The sequence below is a fragment of the Rutilus rutilus genome (assembly GCF_951802725.1).
Source record: "Rutilus rutilus genome assembly, chromosome: 14".
NCBI lineage: Eukaryota > Metazoa > Chordata > Actinopteri > Cypriniformes > Leuciscidae > Rutilus > Rutilus rutilus.
The window spans coordinates 37,123,852-37,145,277 of record NC_140219.1 but is presented as its reverse complement, the minus strand read 5'-3'; the positions used below and the strand labels follow the sequence as shown (position 1 = coordinate 37,145,277).

At 41.6% G+C, this 21,426-nt stretch overlaps 1 protein-coding gene across 4 annotated transcripts in view; it reads right to left on the bottom strand.

Moving 5' to 3' along the window:
- The window catches only part of LOC311304235 (uncharacterized protein), an 807,935-nt gene that overhangs the window by 264,001 nt on the left and 522,508 nt on the right, over positions 1-21,426 (bottom strand). For all 4 annotated transcript variants that reach the window (XM_084431142.1, XM_084431143.1, XM_084431145.1 and 1 more), the window contains 3 exons: positions 20,981-21,154; positions 9,237-9,410; positions 8,455-8,628 (listed from right to left, as the gene is read on the bottom strand). In XM_084431142.1, coding sequence (XP_084287268.1) covers positions 8,455-8,628; positions 9,237-9,410; positions 20,981-21,154 — 522 coding nt within the window. The remainder of the gene's footprint in view (positions 1-8,454; positions 8,629-9,236; positions 9,411-20,980; positions 21,155-21,426) is intronic.

The following is a 21,426-nucleotide window of genomic DNA, read 5'->3' as shown; positions in this document are numbered from 1 at the left end:
TACAGTCTATATAAGTGTATGATTTAACTTTTCCCCATGGTCTAGTGTTAAAAACAAAACAAAAAAAACAATCGCAATACTTGTAGAATCGCAATTCTTAAAAAAAATCGCAATACATACCGTATCGGCACCCATGTATCGTGATAGTATGGAATCGTCCCAGCCCTAATGTATAGTCAGATTACTTCTTTTAACTTAAACTTGATTTTGTGAATAAGCTACAAACAATACATTCAATCATTAAGTCTCCTCACAGTCATTCTCTATAGTTCCCTCTGTCACATTCCTCATGATATTCCCAGGAGAAGGTCTTTGTCTCTTCAGGTGTGAATCACAGCATTATTCATGATGAGTCACGCCCCAATAAGTGTCTTACAGAAGTTAAATGACTATATTGTTTTGTATGAATGAGTGCTCAGGATGATTTTTACATCGTTTTGAAGAAAAAACTCTAGGCTACAAGATGCAGTTAAAAAAAAAGTATTGTGAACAAATGTTTACTATGAGTTATATGGACTTATTTCAGTGACTTATTATTATTTTAAAAACCACGCATAAACATAAATTTTTTAATTCATTATTAACTTTTATGTACATGTTGCTCACATATTACTGTAGCCCTGTTTGTCCTGAATACAGTGTAATCAGACTTTAGCCATTAATAAGGTTTTAAGCAACTGAAAAAGGCACAAATGTCAGGGCATGTCAAAACTTCTCCAGGGCCCCAAAATACCTTTAGGGCCCAGAGGGTTAAAGGGCCACCGCTTATTTCACCAGCTCTGGCTGATATGGCTGTTCTAACGCCCTCATCTGAGGCCGTCGCACCCTGGTGACCAGGAAGAGAACGTCTCGGGTTACTGGATGTAACCCTGGTTCCCCGAGAGAGGGGAACGAGACGCTGCGTCTAATATAAACGCTACGGGGAATGCCTTCGGCATGCGCTATCTGAAGTCACTATACAACTATTCCAATCTGGATTGGTGCGCGTCATCGTGCGTCATGACGTCACATGTGACGGTGACCCGGACGCTATATAAGGGTCACAGGAACAAGGAAATGACAGCTTCGACAAGGTTCAAAGCAGCTGCTCTCGGGGCGCCCCGAAGGTGGGGAGAAGGGACGCAGCGTCTCGTTCCCCTCTCTCGGGGAACCAGGGTTACATCCAGTAACCCGAGACGTTCCCCTTCGTTACGGGGAACTCCCGCTGCGTCTAATATAAACGCTACGGGGAACGAGTACCAGCTAGCCCCCACCGAGAACAGGCGCCCCTGGTGTGAAACATCTGGCACACTCAGAGGCGCTACGCCAGGAGTTAACAAAATCCCACTAGACTAAGAATCATAATCCTTATTTGGTGTGGTAAGGGAAAGATGCCTCAGCAACTTCAAAATTGAAATATGACCTGTATAACCTAAGCAGGTCCTTCTTTCAACTCCTAACCCGTCTAAAGGGAAAACTCCTTTCTTTGGAAGCCCAAAAACCAGGCTCTCTTGCACCGTCCATGCAACAGAGGATAAATACCTGAAAAATTAAAAGCCTCCGGTCCTATAGAGACCGGGGATGAGAGAAAGCTTATAATTCCAAAATACCCTGCAGCGCCGACAGGAGCCAGGGGTCACCTGTCAGCCTGCAACAACAGGATTCATCCAAGAAGCTACAGGATCAAATGGAGGTTATAGGACGGTCCCACGTGCCCACCCTCAGAGCATACGGAGGCAGAATGCGCCATAGAGGCTCTGAACATGGATGAGAGGTCCCGGAAGGGTGTAGAAATTCCCGTACTGAAGTCAATGGGCAGTAAACACTGGGTTCACCCTCCCTTAAATTATCCTGCATAGCCAGGAGTTCCGGAAGAAATTAGAACTAAAGAGATCTAAACCCCCTCAAGGGCCAGACCCAAAGATTCCAATCTTCAGGACGCGGGTGGAATAAAGAGCCCGCCGCCTGAGTCAACAGATCTCCCCTAATTGGTAACTGCCATGGGGAGCCTGCCAGGAGACTAACCAGGTCGGAAAACCAAATCCGTGTCGGCCAGAATGGAGCTACAAGAATAATATCTACTCCATACCTCCTTACTCTTTCCAGAACTCCAGGGAGCAAAGACACCGGGGGAAAGGCGTACAGACGTCGCCTCGGCCACGTCTGTACCATAGCATCCAGGCCCAAAGGCGCAGGGTGCGAAAGAGAGAACCAGAGCGGGCAATGAGAATTCTCATGAGAAGCGAATAAATCCACCTCCGCCTGGCCAAATCTCTCCCAAATGAGCTTCACCACCTCAGGGTGAAGCCTCCATTCCCCGAGCCTCGGCCCCTGCCTCGACAGGGTGTCCACTCCCACATTCTCAACCCCAGGTATATACATGGATCTCACAGAGAGAAATTTGTCCTTAGACCACAGTAATATATGATGGGCTAACTTACACAGAGGTCGAGACCTCAAGCCCCCCTGATGGTTGATATAAGAGACCACAGATACATTATCAGACCTAACCAGGACATGATGGCCTCTGAGATCTGGGAGAAAATGCCTAAAGGCGAAAAACACTGCCATCATCTCGAGGAAATTAATATGTCGAGAAAGATGGCGGTCTTCCCAGACCCCCCGGGTGAAACGGCCCTCCATAACCGCACCCCAGCCAGTGCGGGAAGCATCCGTGGTCAGAATTTTTCTGTGACCCGAAGTTCCCAACACCTGGCCTTGAGACAGGAACCGAACATCTTTCCAGCTGACTAGAGCACGTAGGCATCTGGACGTAACTCTAATCGTGCGGAAGGGGTTACCCCTCGGGGAAAACCCCCTGGTCCTGAGCCACCACTGCAGGGCCCTCATATGGAGCAAGCCGAAGGGAATTACCACTGAAGCGGCTGCCATAAGGCCCAAAACTCTTTGAAATCGTTTTACAGTGATGGCCTGACCTAGCCTAATCGTCTTGACCTCAGTTAAGATACTCTCGATACGAGTTTGAGTTAGTTGGACTCGCATGGCTTGCGAATCCCACTCTGTCCCTAGGAATGTTGTTCTTTGCTGGGGACACAAGGAACTCTTCTTAACATTGAGTCTTAATCCCAAGCACTGAAGATGACGCAAAACAACATCTCGATGCTGGATTGCCAGGCTCTCTGACTCTGCAAGAATTAGCCAATCATCTATATAATTAAGAATGCGAATCCCCTGAAGTCTCAATGGAGCAAGGGATGCATCCATACATTTCGTGAACGTGCGAGGAGATAAGGCTAGGCCGAAAGGAAGAACCCTATATTGATAAGCTTTTCCCCCAAAAGCAAATCTAAGGAATTTCCTATGATAAGGAATGATGGAAATATGAAAATAAGCATCCTTAAGATCTATCGTCACAAACCAGTCCTCGGATCTAATTTGTTGAACGATATTAGGTATAGTAAGCATCTTGAACTTAAATCTCCTCAGAGATCTGTTCAAAACCCTAAGATCTATTATAGGACGAAGTCCACCATCCTTTTTAGGAACAATGAAGTACCGGCTATAAAAACCGAATTCCCTCTCCCGAACGGGGACAACCTCTATCGCCTCCTTTGCTAAAAGGGAATTAACTTCATCTTCCATCACCTGGCTTTGATCAGCAGGAACCAAAGTGTGCAACACCCCCTGAAAATGAGGTGGTTGAATTTTAAATTGGATCCTATAACCCTTCTTAACTATATCCAGAACCCATTTCGATATATTCGGAAGGCCTTTCCAGGCGTCTAAATAATCTGAAAGCGGGATGAGTCTTTCTGGGCTAGTCTCAGGTGATAAAGCAGATTTTACAGTGACCTGAAGCAGTTTACTGGCAGGACGTAACTGAATCTTTTTCTTCTCTTTTTCAGCAGACCTCAAGAGGGTCGAATGAGACAGGGTTTTAGATAGTGCCGTACATTCGTTAGAAATGGGTGTAACCAGAGTCTGGTTACATCGATTTCCTGAGGGCTCCGTGGAGCGAAGTTTTAAAAATGTCACACGGAGGGGGACACCCTCTGAGGCCTGCGGATCCCGTCATGGCCTCTTGGCCGAAGCCTTCCTGCCCTGAATGACGGTCCTCAGATCCGTCTTCTGAGCCGGGGCTTTCGACCAAGAGAGTTTCCTCCGGAGCCAGGCCTTTTGCGGGGGCGTCCGGGAGGCAACACTCTCCTTTTGCTGCTGGACATGTGAGGAGCTAGAGGCGGCACCCTCACGAGACTGCCCCCTGGCGGCAGGCTCGCGAGTCTTGGGATGACGGCGGGGAATCAGCTGTTTGAATGCGGCTGACTGCCTCCTCGTCTCCTGAAACCTCTCGACGACATTATTAACACCGTCGCCGAAGAGGCCGCGAGGAGAGAGGGGGGCATCGAGCAGACAAGCCCTGTCCTTGTCGCCGATACCCGCTAGCGTCAGCCACAGGTGCCCCTCCGTAGCCACCAGTGCTGCCATAGAGCGGCCGATAGCACGAGCCGTCTCCTTGGTGGCACGGAGAGACACGTCTACCACACGACGAAGTTCGCGAACATCGTCGTAGGAGACTTCCCCACTGTCATCCATTTCTTTTAGCATGTCAGCCTGGTATGCCTGAAGCAGCCCCATAGTGTGCAGGCAGCTACCAGCCTGACCCGCCGCCATATATGCCTTCCCCACCAAAGCTGATGTTGTACGGCAGGGCTTGGTGGGGAGCGCCGGAGCCTGCAGAGATGACGCCGCATCGGGAGAGAGATGAGAGGCGAAAGTCTCTTCCACCCGCGGCATCCTCCCATAACCCATCTCCCTCGCTCCCATTATCTCAGAATATATGTGTGTATTGGGTCCGGAAACACGGGAGGAGAAGGGTTTATTCCATGTCCTCGACACCTCGGTGTGGAGGTCATGAAAAAATGGCAGACTACGGCGTGGAGGTTGTGACTGGGTTTGCAGGAAACGTTCATCCAGCTTACTTTTAACAGCCGTTTCCTGCACCTGCGGTGGCCACTCAATATTTAATTTTGCCACCGCTCTGGTCACAACGTCCAGCAGCTCCTCAAAAGCAGGGGAATGGGATGGCGGTGTCACACATTCCTCTGCCTCGACACCCACAATATCTAACTCCTCGGAGCTAGATAAGTGAAGCATCGGGTCCGTTTCGAGGCCGGGAGAAGCCGCAGTGCGGGCTCCCGAACCCTGAGCGGGACGAACGGATTCAGCATTGGAATGTTGAGAAAGGACCTCGGTCGTCTCAACATCCATTGCTAAATCCTTTTGTGATCCCCATGAATGCAGTCGCCGCGCTGCCTCAGCAGACGCGGGTCCTGATCCACGGGGAGCACGTGGTTGACCTGACTCTTTATCGAATAGAGCCAGGCGGGAACGGAGCTTTCTCAGGGGCATTTTCTCACAGTGCTCACAGGCAGCACCCTCAAGTGCTGCCTGAGCATGCTCCATTCCCAAACAAACCACACAAAGAGCATGAGTATCTCCTTCAGATAAAAAACGTGGACAAGGAGATACACATTTTTGAAAGCTCTTTTCCGCCATAATAACTCTTTCCAAAAGACAGACAACACCAAATAGAACAAACAGTAACACAGAGCGCTGCTGAAGAACAGAAGCTGTCATTTCCTTGTTCCTGTCACAAGTGTTAGAAGCCTTAAAGGAATAGTTCACACAAAGATATACATTCTGTCAACATTGATTCACCCTCATGTAGCTTTAAACCTGTATTTTTCTTTCTTCATTTCTTTCGTCTGTGGAACATAAAATATATTTTGAAGAATGATGGCAACCAATCAGAGACACTGAGATATTTCTCAAAATATCTTCTCTTGTGTTTCCATAGAAGAAAGTCATACATGTTTGGAATGACATGAGGGTGAACAAATGACGACAATTTACATTTTATTTTGGGTAAACTATCCCTTTAAATATACATACACTGGGACAATTTCTGTCTTTATATATTAGACCAGCACATGGTTTCTCCTCAAAGAAATCTGAAGATTGCTCGTACGCTTTTATGTTTAACATCTAAACTAAACCTTTTTTAAGCATAAGAATCTCTCTGAATCTGCTTATGTAGCTTCAATAATACTCACAACAAGCAAGTGAACTTTTCAAACAAATATTGTTGCTCTTAAATGTATATTTATAATTGTATTATCATGTGAATGTAAATGTGATGAAATAGATTATGATTTCTTAATAAAATGCATTTGACTATCTAGACCAGAGCAAGTGAAAGGTACATACTAGTGAAAATGTTTAGTTGGTGTGTAGAGAAGAGACTCCATCCACAGAACAAAGGCAATATACTGAATATCTGTGCATTAGCAACACACACACACACACACACACATAGCTAACTTAATATAAAATAAAACAGAATAACAAACAAACAAACAAATATATTCTGTGCATAAAATGCAGGTGAGACAATGATAAGTAGTTGAGATCATGCAAAAAAAAATATACTTGACAATCACATTTATGATTAGAAACATTTTAATAATAATGTATGAGTTCAGTCCAGACATTATTATATTTGTAGGCCTTAAACTGAAGAGCCTGAAGATTTCTGCGGACAGACTCATCTGAGCTGCTTCATCCTCTGTTCCACCTTCAAATAAAACTAAACCATCATTTGGCTGAATACTAAACCAACATTAATCAGTCAATATCACATGTTTCTAATACGCATGCTAACACACATGCTGCTTTATTTAATTGTAAAGTCTGAGTCTCTTCCACCTGTATGAAACACATTCACACATTAATCACACATGTATTTCTCCTCATAGACAGTAATGAGGCTCTTCTGTGGATCTCCTGATGGTCACTGATCCTCTCATCTCCGTTTCACAGATTTAAACTGATGTAATGATTTATTAGGGACGTTTGGTGATTAATCTTCATCTACTCTGTAAGGAGAAACCAGAAGAGAAGACAATCAGTGTTCAGTGGAACAAAGTGCAAGTTTATTACTTTATAATATTTTAATTACTGTTGTTGTTTTTGTTTTTTGTAAAAAGAATTTACATTAAATTACTGTAATCAGATTAATTACTGAGATATTTCTCAAACAATATTTGAGTTTTCAGTATAATAGATTTAAAAGATGAATGAGGTTCATATGTGTGTGTGTGTGTGTGTGTTGGTGTGACTGCAGAAGGACCTGCGACTCCTATTGAGTCTCTGTAAAGGAGAAACACACACTGATGAGTGTACGGCGTATGGAATAAACCACAGCGAGCAAATACTAATGTTACTTTCAGTTAAAACCTTTCATTTAAATCTCCACGAGTTAAAGCCGTTTGTCCTCATGTTTAAACATGTTTGTAGGCTCTTAGTAAATAACTGAGAGTAAAGTAAGTGTAAAGTAGTGTGACGTGTTGCTTGTCACAGTAAAAACACACTAGAGACAGAGACATTTCTCATGTGAGCTGGACGCTGTGAGCTGAAGCTGGAACTGCACTGATATTAGCAGGAGTGCAGCGTTTACTACAATCTGACCAAGTCTGTTTTCACACTGAAATGATTCACTATTATTGACACAGTTAATAAAGCAGGTGTTGATGTATAAAGCTGTGACAGTGAGCTTTTGTTCTCTTTCCTCCTTTGTGTTAAACATTTTAATGAACATTACATTTTGTTCTCACACAAACCCTGTGTTGCAATAAAGCTTAATGAAAATTTCCTTGTTGAATGTTTGAAAGGTTTGTTCACATATCAGAGGTAAATGAAGATCTCTTTAATATCATAAAGTGATGTTTCCTCACCTCAGGACACAGTTTGAGTCTCGTAGCTCGTCTCTGAGTCGCTGCTGTGAGTCTCCTATATTATTGAGTCTCAGATCAAGCTCTTTTAAAAACTGCAGTGCTTTTGAGTTAGTCAAAGACTGAGTTAGAAAAGAAACATCTGTAATGCCACAGTCATATAGACTAGAAAGACACAAACAGAGATTATTTTACAAACAAATCATTAAGGTGAAGAATTTTACATATAATATGATATGATGTAATGTGAACTCAGACTCTTGTGAGATATTGAGTATAAAGTGTCTTGGTTTAAACTGTTGAAGTGATTTTAAACATTTTCTCTCTTGTCTGTGAATGTGACTGACCTCAATCTCTCCAGTTTACAGTGTGAATCCTTCAGTACGTCACACACTGATTTCACTTTTTCATAATCAGAAAATCTTGTACATGACTCACAATTAATTCAAAGTCAGTTTTGTAGTTTACAACCTCTTGTTTACAACATTTTGCTTAATAAATTAAGATTTAGTGAAAAGTACCATTAGTCCAGTATAACTGTAACTCTGTCTCTGTAAAAAAACTGAGCCAGGTGAAGTGAACACAGGCTATATCGCTGATGTTAGAAGATGTTGTGTTGCTTCGTGTTAAAAAGATAATTCCAACAGAACTGGCAAAATAAAGTTGCAAAAGAGAAGACAGTCTGTTTTTAAGTGTGCAACATGTACAGTATAATGATACTAACTGTAGTTTCTCCAGCTTGAATTGTGGGTTCATCAGTAGATCACTGAGGTTTTTCACTCCAGAGTCTCCTAGTTTATTCCCGCTCAGGTTCAGATCTCTCAGGTGTGATGGGTTTGATTTCAGAGCTGAAGTCAGAGCAGAACAACCTTCATCTGTCATACAACACCACCTTAACCTACATTAGGAGAAATGAGAAAAACAAACTCTTTATTCTCTTTCAAATATCCAAAAGATTTTCTTTCTTGTCTGTGAATGTGACTGACCTCAATCTCTCCAGTTTACAGTGTGAATCCTTCAGTACGTCACACACTGATTTCACTTTTTCATAATCAGAAAATCTTGTACATGACTCACAATTAATTCAAAGTCAGTTATAGTTTACAACCTCTGAATACACATTTTGCTTAATAAATTAAGATTTAGTGTAAAGCACCATTAGTCCAGTATAACTGTAACTCTGTCAGAATAATCTACTGTCATTTGTTACGCTGTTTTTAGTCTGTTCTCACTTCTGTATTGTTTCACAGCAAAGATTTGTCAGATTTCAGTATATAAAACAATTTTATAGCCACAAAGTTTCAAATGCTTCACAGTTTAATGCTCTTTCTACTGATACACATAACAAGCCATTAACTAATAGTGTTTCTGAATCTTTCTTCAGATGGAGAAACACCAGAAAGTGCAGTGCTATAAATGAGGAGACTTGAGTCCAGTTGCCTTTAAATAAAATAAACCGTAAACTTTAATCACACTGTAACTGCTGTACAGTATAATGATACTAACTGTAGTTTCTCCAGCTTGAGTTGTGGGTTCATCAGTAGATCACTGAGGTTTTTCACTCCAGGGACTCCTAGTTTATTCTCGCTCAGGTTCAGCTCTCTCAGGTGTGATGGGTTTGATTTCAGAGCTGAAGTCAGAGCAGAACAACCTTCATCTGTCATACGACAGCACCTTATCCTACATTAGCAGAAATGAGAAAAACAAACTCTTTATTCTCTTTCAAATATCCAAACAATTTTTCTTTCTTGTCTGTGAATGTGACTGACCTCAATCTCTCCAGTTTACAGTGCGAATCCTTCAGTACGTCACACACTGATTTCACATTTTTCATAATCAGAAAATATTGTGCATGACTCACAATTAATTCAGCAACTTTAATCTCACTGTAACTGCTATACAGTATAATGATAGGCGACTAACTGTAATACTAACATAATTGAAATTTTTTTCCAGGGGCAGCAGATGAAAAAAACTAAACTTTTCAGTATGGGGGTGCACCCAAACACTACAGGTGTTTTTCTCTTCTCCGTAAATAAATCTTGTACAGCAAGCGCTTCTCGGAGGTGGAAATCCATAGCTACTAAAACTTCTTTGTGTTGTGGAGAGCGCAGTGCATGGTTGCATAGGAAAATCGGACCGAATTTTACTATTAATAATAAAAGATAAGCTAAAGTGCATTGTAAATGTCAGTAATTTATCTTTTTTGACTCATTCTTTTTATAAAAATGATTTAAAGGCTGAAATATGTGAGGTTTATCTTTTTATAAAACCTTTTTTGTCAAAACTTTATTTGAACTTGTACATGTTAGTAGATAAAATGTTGCAAGACACTACTTTAAAATCTGGCCATCATCTTTAATGTCATTATTTTAATGTTTATGTAAATTTAAAAAAAGTGCATATTGATGCTAATTTTATTTGTTACTTGCTGGTTTTCGACATAAAACTTGGTGAATTGATTTCATTGTGTAGTATTAGTGTTTTTTGAACAAGATTCTGTGATAAACGTGATCATGTTGGCCACTATAATTGTAACGGAACAGACACTCAGAACAGGTAGATGGTGATGAGTAACAGTTTATTGATGCAATAGAAAAGTAATAACGGGAACTGAAGATGAGGAGAATAATAACGAAGGGAATGGATCCGGAGATACTGACAGTCTTTGAAGATGTTGGACGAAGACGAGGAGGTATAAGCACACACAAGTGTTTGGGAGAGATGGAGATGAATAGCAGGAGACGAGGAGGAAGACAAATATGGAAGTCACAGGAGGCTCGGGAACACAGACGGGAAGACGGAGATAATTTGACAAAATAACTTCTTCGAGGTAAGCGATGAGGCTTGGAAAGTCTTACTCATGTACGAGACCAGACAAAGTGCTAGAGTGAAGTGTGTGCTTATAAGTGCTTGAGGTGATGGCATACAGGTGCTTCCTCCTAGCATCTGCCTGGAACCTTTGCCTGCGCACTGCCCTTCGAAGGTGATGATGTGCGTCGTCCCAGACCCTCTCACTCTCTCGGAACCAATAGTTGACGGAGGGAACATCGGAGGGTTCCCCGGACCATGGGAACAGTGGAGGCTGGTAGCCGAGCACGCACTGGAAGGGAGTGAGTCCAGTAGCAGCCTGACGGAGGGAGTTTTGCGCGTACTCTGCCCAGCCTAGGAATTGGTTCCAAGAGTTCTGGTGGCCGTGGCAGAAGGTTCGTAGAAAGCGACCAATCTCTTGGATCTTCCTCTCTGTTTGGCCGTTTGACTGAGGGTGGTATCCAGAAGTCAGGCTAATGGTCACACCAAGGAGCTTGAAGAATGCCTTCCACACTCGGGATATGAATTGTGGACCTGGATCGGATACAATATCTTCGGGAATTCCATAGTACCGGAATACATGGTTGAAGAGGAGCTCTGCAGTAGTCATGGCTGTGGGAAGACCTTTTAGGGGAATCAAGCGGCAGGATTAAGAGAATCTGTCAATTATTACAAATATGCAGGTATTACCGTCAGATGGAGGTAGATCTGTAGCGAAGTCTACTCCTAGGTGTGACCAGGGTCGATGAGGAACAGGCAACGGAAGGAGCTTGCCGGATGGGAGGTGACGTGGAGTCCTTGTGATGGCGCAGTCATGACATCCTTGTACGAACCTTCTCACGTCCCTGGCCATATTTGGCCACCAGAAGCGATCTTGTAGCAGTGAGAGGGTGCGGTTGGCCCCTGGATGGCCAGTGCCCACAGACGTATGTGCAGAGTGAGTGAGATTGGTGCGTTGGGACCTGGGAACTTAGGTACGGTCGGGAGGACACCCCGGCGGAGATGGTTCGGAGACACTGGAGGAGAGTTGTTGATCAAGTGACCACTGGATGGGACATGCAAAGATCTTTTGAGGTAGGATGGGTTCAGGTTCTTCTGTTTTCTCTTCGGGTGTGTGAATGCGGGATAGAGCATCAGCTTTACAGTTTCTTGTACCAGGACGGTAGGAGATGGTGAAAGGGAAACGGGTGAAAAATAAAGCCCATCTTGCCTGTCTGGGGTTGAGTCGTTTGGCTTCACGGAGATATTGGAGATTTTTATGGTCGGTAAGTACAGTGAAACTTTCCTGGGCCCCCTCCAACCAGTGTCTCCACTCCTCTAAGGCTAGCTTTATTGCAAGTAGCTCTCGGTTTCCGATGTCGTAATTTATCTCCGCCGGGGTACCCAGGGGGCAAAGGGGGTTTAGCAGACATGGGCTGCTGTAAAAGGTTGTCATATAAAAATGAAATCTATGATGTCTGAGGATCACAACCTGGGTGGCCAACCCGGTCAACAAGCTGCTGGAAACTTGTAATTAGGGTCAAAACAATGTTACCTCAAATTCGGCTTTAACTCCCAGAATCACCCAAACATGCTAAAACGGTTTAATTATATTCATGAATCGTGAGCCTTATCTTCCTGATACTTTATGCTAGAAACAAACTGAGCACACCTTTAGAAAGAGTGGAAGATAAGCTTTCATCTGATATCTTGATTGTACATGTAATTAGAAAGTAAGAGTTAACAATGCCTCTTAATTCATAGGTAGGCAAAAAAAATAAAAAATATTGAACATTCCATTTGTAATCGGTAGCATTCTTTTCCCTTTGTTGTTGTTAAAATAAACAAATTACCATGTAAAGTTAACTTTTACTGGATGAAATCATATTTTGATTTTTTTTTTACTAACCAGACAGTCCTCATGGCCCATAACACATTTAGAGGGAATTCAATGTCAAGCCTATAATAGCCTGTCAATTCAAACAAGATCCAAGAAAGAAGTTAACCATTAACTGGTGTTAATTGTATAGTGCTCTGTTTCTGTATGTACAGTATATCGTTTGCATATTTATGCAATATCAATTATTTGTATTGCAATGTCTATTTCTAATATTCTTACACAAGTGGGATAGCTTTATTTATTCTATTGAAATAAAAAAAGGGATTTGAGGATTTTGGGTTAGGCTGGTTAGTGTTCAATCCTGGTGTTTGGAGTGTGAGACAAAGGTACTGACAACTAAATGCTGAAAGACTAAAACACACAGGAGTCATGTGTGGAGTAGCTTTAAAAGTATTTACTGATTAAAACTGTTACATTAAGTAGCAATTTGTACCAAAAAAAAAAAAAACGAAACAGACAAACAGATTACAATTCAGGGTGATAACTAATTTCTGTAATAATGTTTATACAATTTGTTTAGCTGTTTCGGAATCACCGCTGCTGTTGCTGCTCTAGTGTTTCAGCATGCTGTGTCCTGCTACATTTGGTTGCCAACCCCTAGCAACGGCATCCTACTGTATGTAGCATGGAGCAGTTCTTCTGACAACCTTTAACCAGAGATGGGCACAAATACATCAAAAAGTATTTAATTAAAATACAAGTAATTTGTAATTTGAAAATACAAAAATATATTTTTTACAGTCTTCTGTAGTGTAAGTGTGGCGTTAGGTACGTGTAAGAGTCTAGAATATTGCAATATTATTGTTTAGTGCAGAAGATGCGCTTTTAACGTACATGTTGCCACATACTGTCATAATAAAAGATAATTACGGATATAACACTATATTTGTATTATTTACACAAAAACTAGTTAACGCTGCTGTGAGCGTGTTTCTAATAGCGCGGCTGTGACAAAGTTGACAGCTTTCTTTCTTCCGACTGCCATTATCTATTTTTTTACTCTTTTTGAAAGTTGCGAAGAAATGTGAACAGGGTCAATAGGATGTGTCACATCACGTGATTTACTTGCCAAAAACTGTGATAGGCAATTTGGTAGTCCTATTTGTATTTTATGTCTATGGTCCTAGGGATAGTTCACCCAAAAAGGAAAATTAGCCCATGATTTACTTACCCTGACGTCATCCTAAGTGTATATTACTTTCTTCTTTCAGAAGAATACAATCAGAGTTATATTAAAAAGTGTCCTGGCTCTTCCAAGCTTTATAATGACAGTCAATGGGTATATTTTTCATCAAAGTGCATCTGTCCATCATAAAAGTGCATCTGTCCATCATAAAAGCGTATCTATCCATCATAAAAGTACATCTATCCATCATAAAAGTGCATCTATCCATCATAAAAGTGCATGTGTCAATTATAAAAGTGCGTCTATCCATCATAAAAGTGCATCTGTCCATCATAAAAGTGCATCTGTCCATCATAAAAGTGCATCTTTCCATCATAAAAGTGCATCTATCCATCATAAAAGTACATCTATCCATCATAAAAGTGCATCTATCCATCATAAAAGTGCATCTGTCCATCATAAAAGTGCATCTGTCCATCATAAAAGCATATCTATCCATCATAAAAGTGCATCTATCCATCATAAAAGTACATCTATCCATCACAAAAGTGCATCTATCCATCATAAAAGTGCATCTGTCCATCATAAAAGTACGTCTATCCATCATTAAAGTGCATCTATCCATCATAAAAGTGCATCTATCCATCATAAAAGAGCATCTGTCCATCATAAAAGTGCATCTATCCATCATAAAAGTGCATCTATCCATCATAAAAGTGCATCTGTCCATCATAAAGGTGCATCTATCCATCATAAAAGTGCATCTGTCCATCATAAAAGTGCATCTGTCCATCATAAAAGTGCATCTGTCCCTCATAAAAGTGCATCTGTCCATCATAAAAGTGCATCTGTCCATCATAAAAGTGCATCTATCCATCATAAAAGTGCATCTGTCCATCATAAAAGTGCATCTATCCATCATAAAAGTGCATCTGTCCATCATAAAAGTGCATCTATCCATCATAAAAGTGCATCTATCCATCATAAAAGTGCATCTGTCCATCATAAAAGTGCATGTCTCCATCATAAAAGTGCATGTCTCCATCATAAAAGTGCATGTGTCCATCATAAAAGTGCGTCTATCCATCATAAAAGTGCATGTGTCCATCATAAAAGTGTGTCTATCTATCATAAAAGTGTGTCTATTAGAAGTGGAAGGCATCATAGTTGGGTTAAATTCTATAGCAGTGAATGAAAGACTACATTAAATATATATTTTTGTGTTCCAATTTGCTCAAATAGCAAAAGAAAAACGCCACAACAGTGTTTTCACAACTTTCAAAAAGAGTAAAAAAAATAGATAATGGCAGTCGGAAGAGAGAAAGTTGTCAACTTTGTCACAGCCGCGCTATTAGAAACACGCTCACAGCAGCGTTAACTAGTTTTTGTGTAAATAATACAAATATATTGTTATATGCGTAATTATATTTTATTATGACAGTATGTGGCAACATGTACGTTAAAAGCGCATCTTCTGCACTAAACAATAATATTGCAATATTCTAGACTCTTACATGTACCTAACGCCACACTTACACTACAGAAGACTGTAAAAAATATATTTTTGTATTTTCAAATTACAAATTACTTGTATTTTAATTAAATACTTTTTGATGTATTTGTGCCCATCTCTGGTTAAAGGTTGTCAGAACAACTGCTCCATGCTACATAGGATGCCGTTGCTAGGGGTTGGCAACCAAATGTAGCAGGACACAGCATGCTGAAACACTAGAGTAGCGACAGCAGCGGTGATTCCGAAACAGCTAAACAAATTGTATAAAGTGTATAAATTTTTTTGTTTTTTTTTGGTACAAATTGCTACTTAATGTAACAGTTTTAATCAGTAAATACTTTTAAAGCTACTCCACACATGACTCCTGTGTGTTTTAGTCTTTCAGCATTTAGTTGTCAGTACCTTTGTCTCTCACTCCAAACACCAGGATTGAACACTAACCAGCCTAACCCAAAATCCTCAAATCCCTTTTTTTTATTTCAATAGAATAAATAAAGCTATCCCACTTGTGAAAGAATATTAGAAATAGACATTGAAATACAAATAATTGATATTGCATAAATATGCAAACGATATACTGTACATACAGAAACAGAGCACTATACAATTAACACCAGTTAATGGTTAAATTCTTTCTTGGATCTTGTTTGAATTGACAGGCTATTATAGGCTTGACATTCAATTCCCTCTAAATGTGTTATGGGCCATGAGGACTGTCTGGTTAGTAAAAAAAAAATCAAAATATGATTTCATCCAGTAAAAGTTAACTTTACATGGTAATTTGTTTATTTTAACAACAACAAAGGGAAAAGAATGCTACCGATTACAAATGGAATGTTCCATATTTTTTTCTTTTTTTTGCCTACCTATGAATTAAGAGGCATTGTTAACTCTTACATTCTAATTACATGTACAATCAAGGCATCAGATGAAAGCTTATCTTCCACTCTTTCTAAAGGTGTGCTCAGTTTGTTTCTAGCATAAAGTATCAGGAAGATAAGGCTCACGATTCATGAATATAATTAAACTGTTTTAGCATGTTTGGGTGATTCTGGGAGTTAAAGCCGAATTTGAGGTAACATTGTTTTGACCCTAATTACAAGTTTCCAGCAGCTTGTTGACCGGGTTGGCCACCCAGGTTGTGATCCTCAGACATCATAGATTTCATTTTTATATGACAACCTTTTACAGCAGCCCATGTCTGATTTCCTAAAAAACAGGTGTTTTGCCCCCTGGGTAGGGATAGTTTCTTGGAGAAGAAGGCACATGGATGGAGACGAGGTGGCTTCCCCTGCTGCTGAGATAATACTGCTACTACTCCGGTGGTCGAGGCATCAACTTCAACAATGAATGGTTTATTGGGGTCTGGGTGGACTAGGAGCGGTGCATTGGTAAACGAGTTCTTGAGGCTCTGGAAAGCTTGAGTAGCGGATGGTGTCCAGGACAGAGACTTGGGCTTATTTTTGAGTAGATTGGTTAATGGCGAGGTGATGGAGCTGTAGTTGTGAATGAACCGGCGGTAGAAGTTTGAAAATCCAAGGAAACGCTGAAGTTCTTTGATGGTTGATGGGATGAGCCAGTTCCTAACAGCCTCCACCTTCCTCTCGTCCATCTGGATGCCGTGTTCACTAATGTTATAGCCGAGAAATTGGGTGGTGGATTGGTGGAACGAACATTTCTCGGCTTTGAGGAAGAGCTGATGTTCACGGAGACGTTGAAGGACCTCCGCAACGTGGTGGCGATGTTCTGCCAGACTCCGGGAATATATCAGGATGTCATCGATATATACGATTACCGTACGATGGAGAAATTCCCGGAGCACCTCATGCATGAAGTCCTGGAATACGGAGGGGGCGTTTACCAGGCCGTAAGGCATGACCAGATACTCGTAATGTCCTGTTGGAGTCACGAAGGCAGTTTTCCACTCGTCCCCCTCACGTATCCGGACGAGGTTGTACGCGCTGCGGAGGTCCAACTTAGTGAACACGGTTGCTCCACGAAGTTGTTCCAGGGCTGCTGGGACGAGAGGAAGTGGGTAACGGAACTCAACTGTAATCTTGTTGAGGGCACGGTAATCGATGCAGGGCCGCAAGCCTCCGTCCTTCTTCGCCACAAAGAAAAAACTCGAAGCAGCAGGGGAGGTGGAAGGGCGGATGTAACCTTGCTGAAGGGCCTCTTCCACGTACTCCTCCATGGCCTTCTGTTCTGGAAGAGATAACGGGTAGATTTTACCATGGGGCACTGGCGCATCCGGGAGAAGGTCGATGGCACAGTCCCATGGCCGGTGTGGTGGCAACGATGAAGCCCGTTTAGGGCAGAAGACATCACTAAAGGGGGCGTACTCAGTCGGGATGTCTATAGATTGTTGTTCCAGAGGACTCTCGATGGAAGTGATGTTGACTGGAATAGAAATCACCGGTTGAGGAAGGTGTGGGAAGCATCCAGGAAAGCAGTTATCGCCCCACTTTAGGATTTCTCCCGTTGTCCAGGAGAGGATGGGACTGTGTTGCACGAACCACGGATGCCCTAGGATGATACCAGCGGTGGAATTCTCCAGAACCAGTAGTGTGATGGATTCAGAGTGGAGGAGTCCAACTTGCATGTGGAGAGGGCCTACGGAGAAACGGACTTTCTTCTTGTTCAGAGGCTTGCCGATTATCGAGTGTACCTGGTAGTGGGTTTCAATGGGCCTTTTCTGGAGGTTGAGCTGGTGGCAGAGGGAGTCAGAGACGAAGTTTCCTGCTGACCCAGAGTCGAGGAGAGCGTGTACTGAAATGGAGGTGTGGGAAGTGGTAAGGATGACTTCAGTGGTAAGTGGTTTTATATTTACCAAGGAGGAATGATGAACACTCACCATAGGTCGTGGTGGACGGATGGGACATGCTGATATGATGTGCCCACCTGTGCCGCAGTGCAGGCACAGACCCTAAGTTAGTCTCCTCTGTCGTTCAGGAAGTGTTAGGCGGGTGTTATCCACTTGCATGGGGACTGGTTCTGGAGTGCTGGTATCCTCTGGTTGGCGGCGCTGAAAAGGTGGTGGCTTGCCATATAGATCCTCCATACAGGGCTGCATACGACGATCGGTGCGGATGGCGAGTTGCATAAACCTTTCAAGTCCCATAGAATCGTCGTATGCAGCGAGATGCAGTCGTAGACGCGGATTAAGTCCCTGCCGATAGGTGGTGAGGAGCAAGTGCTCGTTCCATCCGCTGGCGGCCGCTAGAGTCCGGAATCAGACTCCTTCTCTTGGCGAATATAATATAACTGCTCGCTAACGGTAGAATCGCCGTCAGGGATTCCAAAGACTTCACGGAAATAAGTGGTGAAATTATCCAATGACTGTGTAGCGGGAACATTTTGATTCCAAAGAATGCGGGCCCAATTGAGCGCTCGCCCCGTCAGCAGGGAAATTATAAATGCCACTTTTGATCTCTCAGTGGGAAAGCGGGACGACTGCAATGGCCAGCGAACACTGAAGGAGGAATCCATCGCAATCCTCCGCCAAACCAGAGAAGGGCGCTGGGTTGGCCATGGGACTGGAGGCCACTGGTGGTGAAGGAGAGGCGGTGACGGGTGGTGCGGAAGTGGGTACTGAAAGTGTACGTTTGAGTGCGTCCACCAGATCTTGAAACGGATCAGGATTACTCATCTCAGGAGACGAGGAGAAAGACAAATATGGAAGTCACAGGAGGCTCGGGAACACAGATGGGAAGACGGAGATAATTTGACGAAATAACTTCTTCTTCGAGGTAAGCGATGAGGCTTGGAAAGTCTTACTCATGTACGAGACCAGACAAAGTGCTAGAGTGAAGTGTGTGCTTATAAGTGCTTGAGGTGATGGCATACAGGTGCTGATGATTAATATTCAGGTGATGGTGATCTCAGTGATTGGGTGGTGATGGAGCCTGGCTGATCTCTGACAATAATCATGAAATGAAATTTTCATGCCATTTCATCTCTAGATATGATCAACTAAAATCAGTGTTTTTACAGTATAATATGTAATAAAAGTAAACATTTAAATGGACTGATGACTCACAATTAATTCAAAGTCAGTTTTGTAGTTTACAACCTCTGAATACATTTTGCTTAATAAATTAAGATTTAGTGTAAAGCACCATTAGTCCAGTATAACTGTAACTCTGTCAGAATAATCTACTGTCATTTGTTACGCTGTTGTTAGTCTGTTCTCACTTCTGTATTGTTTCACAGCAAAGATTTGTCAGATTTCAGTATATGAAACAATTTTATAGCCTCAAAGTTTCAAATGCTTCACAATTTAATGCTCTTTCTACTGATACACATAACAAGCCGTTAACTAATAGTGTTTCTGAATATTTCTTCAGATGGAGAAACACCAGAAAGTGCAGTGCTATAAATGAGGAGACTTGAGTCCAGTTGCCTTTAAATAAAATAAACAGTACACTTTAATATCACTGTAACTGCTGTATGTTGCGACCTAGAAGTATTATTTTATAATTTCATAATTTCCTAGAATGGGGATATGTTTAGAATTCTGTAAGGGAAATCACTATATTTCATTGCAATTTCAATTGATAAATATTCTGGATATTATTCTGATTTATGTTCCTGAAAGGTGAAAGTTCAGTTTCGATGATGTCATAAGCCAGCACAGTAGTGTGGTCGGGGAAAAAACTGAGCCAAGTGAAGTGAACACAGGCTATATCGCTGATGTTAGAAGATGTTGTGTTGCTTCATGTTACAGTTTTTCTCAATTGCTAAAACACAATTTCTGAAACCTTGCTCCTTTTTCTGAAAACGTTAAACACAAAACCTCATCTTCAAGCACTATTCACAAAACCTCTGACTCCTCTTGCAAAATGAAACTTTCACCTCAAAACAGTTTTACCTGTGTTCAAAATCAAACACTGCTCTCAAATCATAAACAAAGTGATCAAAAAGATACACACTATCAAGCAGTCAGTAAACAATACACCAAAAAATAGAAAACACATTGTTCAAAACATATAGTTCTCGAAAGATATCTATGGACTGCTATTCTGTGTAGACTTACCCGTGACACCTTACTGTACCATCAAAGAGTTCAGGGAGAAGTACATTTTTAATCTCAAAACAAATTTCATGTTTCCGTCATTGTCTTTTGATGAACGGAAACATGTTCTATCATAGTAGCTCAAAATGTATCAGACATTACTCCTCTGCTTTGCTCTTTGCAATTTTTTGTGTGTTCTCCCTCCTCCTTGTACCCCTATTTCTACAGTAATGTACCCCGGATCTCACACACTTGTCCTCTCTGTGATACTGTAATTATTGTTCTTTGTTGATATGAACCTGCAACCAGTCAAAATCAATTGAGCAATCAGTGCTGTTAACAAATGGAAAGCACAATGTTCAGGGACATACAGTTTGTTCATTGTACAGTATACAGCCTACAGTCCACTGTACTACAGTATACGATACTAAAATGGACAAAAATCAAAGGAGTAAACATGTGATCAGTGTGCTGCTTCTTGTCTTTGGGCATCATCTGAAACAGGTTAAATCAGTTTTGAGTGGTTGTGTTCAATCAATGACGTGTGTTCTCTATTTGTATTTGATTGTTGCCACTTGTGTTTACCAGTATGGATGACATGTGCATTACAGTGCAGAATGTGTTTAGAGAATGAGAATGTGTTTAGAGTTTTGCTGAAAAGTCTAAGTGAGATCTGCAAATTGTGTTTTATCATGTGTAATGGTTTAAGGTATTGACAACAGACTGCACAATTAGCTCAATGAGTTCAGGCAAATGAGAACTTTGTTCAGCCAATGGGTTTTAGTGTTTTAGCAATTGAGAAAAACTTTTAAAAAGATAATTCCAACAGAACTGGCAAAATAAAGTTGCAAAAGAGAAGACACAGTCTGTTTTAAGTGTGCAACATGTACAGTATAATGATACTAACTGTAGTTTCTCCATCTTGAGTTGTGGGATCATCAGTAGATCACTGAGGTTTTTCACTCCAGAGTCTCCTAGTTTATTCTCGCTCAGGTTCAGCTCTCTCAGGTGTGATGGGTTTGATTTCAGAGCTGAAGTCAGAGCAGAACAACCTTCATCTGTCATACGACAGCACCTTAACCTACATTAGGAGAAATGAGAAAAACAAACTCTTTATTCTCTTTCAAATATCCAAACACTTTTTCTCTCTTGTCTGTGAATGTGACTGACCTCAATCTCTCCAGTTTACAGTGTGAATCCTTCAGTACGTCACACACTGATTTCACATTTTTCATAATCAGAAAATCTTGTGCATGACTCACAATTAATTCAGCAACTTTAATCTCACTGTAACTGCTATACAGTATAATGATAGGCGACTAACTGTAATACTAACATAATTGAACATTTTTT